The 9060-nt window shown below is 44.0% G+C and overlaps 1 protein-coding gene across 9 annotated transcripts in view; it reads right to left on the bottom strand.

The window, feature by feature from the left end:
* Positions 1–305: 305 nt before the first annotated feature.
* The window catches only part of mib1 (MIB E3 ubiquitin protein ligase 1), a 53113-nt gene continuing 44358 nt past the window's right edge, over positions 306–9060 (bottom strand). For 3 of the 9 annotated variants that reach the window (XM_076744494.1, XM_076744495.1, XM_076744496.1), the window contains 7 exons: positions 7447–7628; positions 6492–6681; positions 6317–6395; positions 6017–6157; positions 4406–4477; positions 3561–3661; positions 306–2683 (listed from right to left, as the gene is read on the bottom strand). In XM_076744494.1, the coding sequence (XP_076600609.1) occupies positions 2543–2683; positions 3561–3661; positions 4406–4477; positions 6017–6157; positions 6317–6395; positions 6492–6681; positions 7447–7628 (906 nt within the window). In that variant the 3' untranslated portion in view covers positions 306–2542. The remainder of the gene's footprint in view (positions 2684–3560; positions 3662–4405; positions 4478–6016; positions 6158–6316; positions 6396–6491; positions 6682–7446; positions 7629–9060) is intronic. The other 6 variants (XM_076744501.1, XM_076744502.1, XM_076744497.1 and 3 more) reach the window with 5 other exon arrangements.

Here is a 9060-nt window from a genome sequence, read left to right as displayed (position 1 = left end):
CCCTGAGTGGTTTTCTTCACTCCTTCCTCTTCTCTCTCGCTCTCTGATTAGCATAGCTGACCTATCACACGCTGGTGCTGAGTCATTATTAGGTGTTAGCATTTTCAATTACCTCACACCTCCCATCTCTGCCACCCTGTCTCCTCTGTGAGGCAGACGCTGCACAGCAGGAGAAAAGCAACAAAATGCTAATTTTCTGCTTTTAAGAAGCTAACTACATCTGAGCTCCACTTGGAGACAAAAAAAAAAAAAGAAAAATAAACAAGCTAATGAAGAGCAGAAGTGAGAAAAACAAACTTCTAATGTCCCATGGTTCATTTGGAACTTTATTTCAGCTATATGGTTGTTTTAAAAGCACTTATTAGCAATACAGACTGAACGGTTTCCATGATACATGTCGTACTGCATATGTCAAACATTCATGCCAAAGAAAATACTACCGATACATTTCCAACGGGACAGTTACAGGTATTGAAAATAAAGTACAAAATAGGCTTTTTCATAACAACCATAACAAGACAACACTACCATAAAGCGTATTAGTGCTTCTAGCTTAAAGTGTTATCATAACCAATGAAAAGAATCAGAACTGTGCTAAAAAAAGAAAGTTGCTTTCAGTCCTAAAAGGGGAAAAAAAAAAAAAAAAGAAAAGAAAATGCTTGTATGTGGTTGCAAATTCCCACATAGCGGCGCAAGCTAGCCACCTTGTTGAGTCTCCACATGGGCAACTGCCTTTTAAAAGAGGTAAGGCAAGTTCTGTCCTTAAAAAAATCATTAGCTTTCCTCCCAAATGAAACACTGGTGAAAAGACACTTGACACTTTTGACAACAAAATGTCTTTTTTTCTGTTTCACAAATGAACACATTAGGCTTACACAGACCTATTCCAGAGAAAGATGCTTCTACTGAAGATTGCTAGAAAGCTATTGCCAACGAAAAGCAAACACACAAAAAAAAAAAGACCATCACAAACGTATCTCAACATTAATATCGAAGCAGAATGTTTGAGAGATTTTGAGGCTACATATTAGGAAGGCAGTGTTACCTATAAATCCTATTTTTTGGGCAGCAATACAAAATAATTTATTCTACATTTTCATCTTAGTGTTCTAATAGATTGTACTCTCTAGCTCAATAAATGTTGATTTTGAGAAAAGGAAATACACTTAAATAAAAAAGTAATACAAGATAAAGAGCACCTTATCCCCATACAAGTTATTTAACAAGTAGATTTTTGGAAGCAAATGGCACAGAGTCATCAATGGTAAATTAGCAATGCTCGGTAAATTGTACATTTTCTTTTTTTTCGTCAGACAAAATACCACCAAGTCTCAACAGTTTAACATCGAGTTGTGACGAGATACTCTTGTTGCGGAAATGTTTGCATCATGTGGGTTCGTGTGTACGACGAACAGGTGTGACGGGGGCCGATCGCTGGACAGAAGCTGAATGTCTTTCTTTGTCTTGAATTCTTGAACCTCTATGCGACGGCCCTGGAATTCGCAGCCAAAAGGGTGTTGCGACATCCGCCGTTGTTCTCGATACAGCTTGGTAAACAAAGTACGGGTGCGGTGTGCTACCTGGCAGCTGCTACAACTCCATCTGTGTTTTTACCACTGAGCTGAAGAGAAGTCAGTGCAGAAAAGAGCTTTTACCCTGACTCAGCTTTTCTAGTGCAAAACTGCCAACATCTGGACTTCAACTGCAAGGACAGTCGGCATACAGCGTGTCACAACAGCCAACCTGAACACAGACGTGAAGCTAAAACACTCACTGAAACTTTAAGTGGTGCAAACAGTTAACGTGTCACAAACTTGCCATACTGTCGTGAAAAATGAAGTACTTAAAATCCACATCTGGAGCTTCCGATACCAATACACGTGCATAAAGATTTACAAATACATTAAAACGACTGCAGCTGGCACTGACTGCGACAGATGCGAGAGAACTTTACATCAAAAGGTAACAGCTGACCTCTACATCACCTCCACTGCACTTCTGAATTTGCTCTGATGCGCAGAGCTGTTCAAGGATAAAATCCAGAAACGGGACTTGCCCCTAAAGTAAATATCCAACAGCATGAGCCTTAAGGAACCATCACAGACTCATTCAGAGAAAAGAATACTCACGAATCAAGTAAAAACAGAGAGAATGACAGAAAGGAGAATGAGAGCGGGTGGTGGGAAAAGGGAGGCGGGGAGAAAGGAGGAGACGCCTGTGGTGCGAGCATCTTTCTGGTTGCAGTTAGGACACATGATGACAGAACAGCAAAACTGATAGAAGTCATATTTTTTTCCTTGTTTGTAACAGAAATTCCATCTGAACACAACCAAACCATTAAGACAGCATTTGTTGTGTCGAATAAGACATTTGAGCACGCCCCTGGCTGGCTGACTCGGGTGCTGTGAGGATGGTCGAGCAGCAGCAGCAGCAGCAGCAGCAGCAGCAGCAGCTGGTGTGATTGTGGCTTTGCGGGCGTGGTCGGCGTGGGCTTTAAGAGAAGAGAGAGAAAGAAGAAGAGTCTGTGGGGGCGGGGGGGCGTCTAGTAGAGGAGGATGCGGCGTTCGATGGCCTTGCGGCAGATGGGGCACTCGCTCATTCGGTCCCCACACAGCTGGCAGGTGCCGTGGCCGCACATGAAGATCATGTTCTTCAGCCGGTCCAGACACACCGGACACATGGTCTGCAGAGAGATGAGGAGGAGCAGCCACAGTTCAGGCTTTGCTGTGATACAGTGATCTCAACCATCAATAAATAAATACATAAACACACAGAGAATTGCTAACCGAGCCAAGCCTTGACAAAACTTTATGACACAGACGTCTATTTGATCTCATAACATTTTTACGGCCCCATTCATCACATCCCGTTTCATTCTGCCTCAGTCGGTCAGAAGCCACACCTGGTCTGTGTCCACATAAAAAAACAGGGTGTGTTTGGCTGATGGTTAAACAGCGAACGTCCTGCAAAGTGTTGGTACTCGTCACAGCTATAGAGGCTCATTCAACTCTGCAAGTAGTCTTGAAAATAATTCTCAGCAGAGCTGAAATGACTAGCTGATAGTCATATTAACTTTCATGATTAATTCATCGTTTAACACATTTATCAAGAAAGAGGCTGCAGGCTTACTGATTCAAGCTTCTCAAATGTGAAGATTTGTACATTTTATATCTTGTGTATAATTTATAAAGTTGAACATCCTCAAATGTCAAAACTGGGAACTTGTAATGGTCATTTTCAACTATATTTTCAGCCATTTTTGACAAAAGAATTCATTCATTAATTTGGAGAAACATCAATAGATAAAGCAATAATGATAATAATCACAGGTTGCAGTGCTAACAGTACACTGTTTGACTATACAGTATCATTTGCATCTATCACTGCTTTGCCAGACATTCATGTTTTAGTTCACACATCCAACCGAACGGGAGCCAGCACTCAAAGCCTGTTGCAAAACGTCGCAGACTCGTGTGGTACGGCGGGGTGTGGATTATTCGCTGCAGAAGAAGGAGAGGCTCACTTGCTGGCCTCTGTTCTGCAGTGCAGTTTGGACTTACCTGCTCCTTGATGTCCTGGAGCTGTTGCTGTAGCTTCTGTACGTCAGCGTTGACGTTGGTGTTGTCCTTGTCTCTCTGCAGTGCTGGGATGTTTCCGCTGGCTGCTTGGACACAACAACACAAAGGCACGTTGAGGAAAACGGGGATTCAGGTGCCGGCCCAGAGACTGTATAAATGAACACTTTGCACCAGTGGCCAAATCAAAGCTCACCTCCTCATAAAGATACACTATATTGCCAATTAAACAGAAATGCAGCCACACTGACGTTGCCTTTGTGGCACAAGCTGGAGACTAGATTATACTAAAAACATGAGTTTTGTGAAACAAGCACGGATCACAAACACATGCACTCTGAATTTTATTTTATTGTCTGACAGATTAAACTTTGGCTCTGGCAGTCTGTGTTGGCATTGCATTCCCTTTTAAATGACTTGAATTCAGAAATGCATACTTTGTAATTATTTCTAATATAAACTGGCATACAGTGCTGCTGGCATTGTATGAGCCACAGGATGCATGTGTATAATGATACCGGTGTGAAACTGCCTCAATATGTTATTGGAGCACTCAACAAGAACTGGTTGGACTGGGGGCCTGTTGGGGACTCCATCCCAGTCTGGCAAACATCTGCCACACATAGTGAGCACCAGTGTGATTTTTGGCAGGTGCATCGCATATATACTGCATCAGCATGTACTGTTTAAGGTGTGTGTGTGTGTGTGTGTGTAACGCTGGAAGAGAAAGGGAGGGGTTTAAGGGGAGGGGATAGGGGCCAGGGCAGCACTGTGGGGAGCCCTTTAAAAAAAGGGTCTGATAAGGGAGGGGATCATAGAGGCATACTTACACCAACTTAGTGCCAGATTGTTGGGCTGGAGAAGATCCTGCGATCCCCCTGCCATAGTGTTAGAGCTCCCTGCTGGGAATAACCAGTCACATTGTTATAGCCGGAGCCGTCCTCACCAGATCAACAGTTGGCCTGAGGACCAAAACTACTCACTACAGCCTCTGAGGGAGGTTCAGAGAAAGAATTTGAAGAGAAAGCTAGCAAGTTGGAAACAGTGATCAGGGACAGAAAGGGAAAATAGAGTCTCTTTTATGTAGAATTAACAGTTAAAATGCATAGCGGCAAGTGATTCTTTCTCTTTTTGCCATCAGCCAATGCTAAAGCATGAGTCTAATGCCTGTGCTCTCGAAGCGCATCGCGAAAACCAAGTGCTACACTAAAGAGGTACGGAGCCAAAATAATCACAGTGACAGATGAATGTCGTGCACTAGATTTGTTTTTGTAACAGACATCGACAGTCGGTGTGACTGGGATGAAGGGAAAGGAGATAAACAACCAATGCTGCCCCTTGCATGAGTGTATGTGTGTTTGCGCGTCTGGTATCAACTGCAAGTAAGATTTGCATGCCAACAAGTCGACACTTGGAGGAATGTTAAATAATTAAGATGGGTAGACATGAGGTTAGTGAACTTACAACAGTTTCCCTTTTAACTCAAAATAAAATGTGGAAGACACGATAGGAACATCAACTCGTGAGACACACCACACAAAGAAGGACGTGGGCGATAAAATACTGTGTTCAACTTGGAGACAAGAAGATGGATTGTGAATGCAAACAAAAAGAAACAGATTTACACACACTTCATGACATCACCATTCATTGGACGGAGTGGAAAGTCGTGTTTTGGGTGAAACTGATGACATTCAGTTACCAAACATGTTTGTTAGGTGTCTTATCAAACATATCTTATCATTCCAAAACAGTTCTGTATCCTGATTTAGAAAATCTCTGCTAGGGGATTATAATTCAGCTCATTTTCAAATTCATGCCTGTATTAATATTCATATATCATTATGACCGCGGGGTGTTTAGCATATGCTTACAAATAAGTCCATCCACTTTATGCGAATGTGATTAGTCAAACTTTTAGAGGCCACAGAAACATGAATAAGGTAATCAGGTTGTCTGTATACTCATTATTGACATTACTGTATTACTCTATGCATGTCAGCAAAACTCAATCTAGAAATGGCTTCAGAGATCCTATGCTTTGAAATACAAAATCCTCTCTGCTTGGAAAATCTATGCAGCCAAGCATTTGTGAAGCCGCTGTCCATTTCAGCCAATCTCTAAAAAAACAAAAAAAGAGAAGCTAGCACAAATGACGTGATCAAAATGGATGCAATGATTAAAACATGCCAGATCTAGCAGCGGAAACAAGTTTGGAAAGTAACATTCAAACATCTGATTTAACGCGTCTAAGATGGCAAAACAATGTGTCAGTGATGCAAATAAAAGAATAAAATGCATAAGCGAGGCAGCAACAGAGCAAAAGATACAAAGGGCTAAAGCAAATATTTTGGAAAGACGTGGAAACTAAAAAAGAAGGAAGGAGGAAAAAAGGAAAAAAGCAGGGGAATTAAAAGGGAATGTGTGGAAGATTCACTCACTAAGGTCATCATCATCATCATCATCATCATCATCAGCGGCATCATCCTCCATACCTTTCCCTCCACAGCAAAGAACAAAGGGGGTGCGGCGTTCCACCACAGCCCGGCACTGTACGCACTTCTTCATGAGGCTGGCACAGTCTGCAGACAACACAACACACGCTGTTCAGACCTCGATGCTAACTTCATGCTACACACAGTATGCTCCCCCCCCACCGCCTCCATTCAGCAGCTTGCCATATTTGAGCCCCCGGGTGGAAAGATCAAGGCTTTGATTGGTGCTAAAATACATGTACTTACTCTCACAAGCGCACATGTGACCACAGGGCTGGAACAACACGGCTGCCTTTTTGTCAGAGCAGACCACGCACTCCTCAATCTGTGGAGACACAAATCATACAACAAAGAGAGGAATAAGAGCCTCCGTCCACTCTTCTTCGTGGGTGTGACGGACAGTTGTAGTGCATTCTGATACCTTGGTTCTCGACTGGACCTGATCCTTGCAGATGAGACACTTCTTGACACGAGGCGAGCAGAGGGAGCAGGTGGCGATGTGTCCACAGGGCCCGAACAGGGTGTCTCGCTTCATGTCTGAACACACCATACACTCCTCCAGTGACTCGATGTTGCTGTTCAGAGACGGGCTGCGGGTGCCCACCTGGCCACTGGAACATTGAGAGTAAAACCACAGTGAGTGTGTGTGTGTGAGAGAGAGAAAGGGGGAGAGAGAGTCCAGAGGAGATTACAACAAGAGAGGCTGACAGAGAACAAAGAAAATAGAGGGAGACAGAGAGAGACTAAAAAAAAGGAACCGAAGCAGGAAAAGGCAAGACAAGGGAAACGTGTTTCCCTACATGAAACATTTTTAGCAAAGACAGGAAATCATTGATTTTCCTGAGATGGTGCTTCCTTCATTTTTCTCTTTCAGGTGTTGTTTCAGTGGCTGGAGCAGAATGAACATACTTAAAAGCACCGAACACAATCCTTTATGATGATCATTATCATCCCTGTGCGTTACCAGGGCTTTCTGCTTCTTTAAAGACCGCTCAGGAGCAGCGTGCTGTCAGTTTGATGAATGGGTGAGTGTTATTTGGCCACACTAATGTGAAAAGAAGACTAAATAAATAAAATAGACAAATCTAGGTCTGTGTGGCTGTTTTGACCAGACATGACCAGACGCAGCCTGCTGTTACCTGCGGACAGTCCATTACATTCATTTTGTCCAAAGCAGCTTACAACATGAGAGTACACTAGCTGTTTCCCCCAGTTTTCAGACTTGAGGCTAAGCTAAGCTATCTGTCTCCTGGCTCCAGTTTCATATTTAACAGACAGACATGAGAGTGGTATTGATCTTCCCATCTAACCCTTGGCAAGAAAGCGAATAGGTGTATTTCACAAAATATCAAACTATTCCTTTAAGGGATGTTTACCTGCTCTTCTCTTTGTGGCATTTGGCCAGAGCCTTGCAGAGGCTGGGGTCAGGACACAGGTCTAGAGGGGACTGGCCCTTCTTGTTACGAATGGTCAAGTCGGCTCCATTAGCTGCCAGGAAGCAGGCAATGGATGCTGCACTCTTTTTTTCTGCCCCCTGGGTGCCCAAGCCCATGATTAACTGTAGACAGTCAGACAGATACAAAAAAACAGAGAAAAATCAGACGCACATCAGGCTTCAGACTTTTGACACAAGAGATTGAATCCAGCGGGAACAGCATCGTGTCTCCACCTTTAACACTGACCCTCAATCCATTAACACGCAGTGTAAAGAAAGGACTTCTGCTTTATCATTATTCTGATGGCTTCAGTGTTAAATTCAGATGAGCCATGTCAAAGTACTATCAGATCACCACTAATTAGCCAATCAAAGACATGCCTTAAGACGGCTGTCAGGCAGTGTAACCCCCTCACCCCCACCCAAAATCCCATTAACTGTCCCGCCTCTCTCTCTCCCTCCTCCAGCTCATCACCTCACTGAGTCTACCCAAACTCAAAGCCGCTCTCTCTCTCTAGCAATTTGGGCCTTCCATGTCTGATTGTCTTCAACCAGTAGCTTTTACATCTTTGCTGATGGAGCCATCGGGCCGGCTAATTCAATTCTCATCTTGAAGGGGTGGTGGTGGTGGTGGGGGATTGGGGAGAGTGACCCAACTGCACATATCTCAATTAGGCCCGCTGTCTGTCTGTTCCGCTCCTCTGCTGGGGAACGGGGGGGGTGGGGGGGCAGGAAGGGGGATAGAAGAGAGGAGGCAGAGGAGGAGAAGAGAAAGAAGTGGAAGGGAGACAGAAGGTGACAGGTAAGTCTAGGCCCTGTTGCTTTAAACTTATCCCTGTAGGGATTAGTGATGTGGTGTTAACATGAAGAGGGTTCAGGCCTGACATGCCCCTGTTGGCCTCTGCAGAGGGACAAGCTCATTCAGGCTGGTCAAGAGGCGGCAGCGAGCTGGTTGACTGCTCCGTGCTAGCGTGGGGCTGCTGTCTGAGTGATGGGCCGGTGCAGACTGGCCTGTGCAGTGGTGTAGCTTCCTGTCTAAATGTGATCTGTCACCATTTTTCACATTTTTGGGCGAGTGGTTCACACACGGATCTTTATACAGGTGTATATACGGATCCTGCAGAATGCTGCCAAGACCAGCCTCATCCATGCCATACTAGGGTTATACTGTCTAATCACTGGTGGTGCAATTCAATCCTTGACAGAGCAGACATGCCACATATTTGTGAGGGTGACTACACACTTGACCAGTGATTGAGTGTGGATTGTGCATTCTCTCCACATTTATACAGGTTTTCTCTGAGAACTCTGGTATCTTTCCACAGCACAAATACTGTACTCAGACCTCATATGAACTGCAGCCTGTCTTATAAGATCAATTCGGTGACCTGAGACAAACCCATATTTGCTGTTAGTCAGAAAGACTTAACATGAGCTAGCCAACCAGAAATACCACACTGCGGCCTACCAAAATTTAACACTGATCTGACACTATTAGGCTTTGAAGAGATAACGATGGGTTTCTATAACTATATGTTATTACGGAGAACCACGA

The sequence above is a fragment of the Chaetodon auriga genome, chromosome 12, assembly GCF_051107435.1.
Source record: "Chaetodon auriga isolate fChaAug3 chromosome 12, fChaAug3.hap1, whole genome shotgun sequence".
In the NCBI taxonomy this organism is placed as follows: Eukaryota; Metazoa; Chordata; class Actinopteri; order Chaetodontiformes; family Chaetodontidae; genus Chaetodon; species Chaetodon auriga.
Note: the sequence above shows the minus strand (reverse complement) of the source record. Positions and strands in the feature narration are given on the sequence as shown.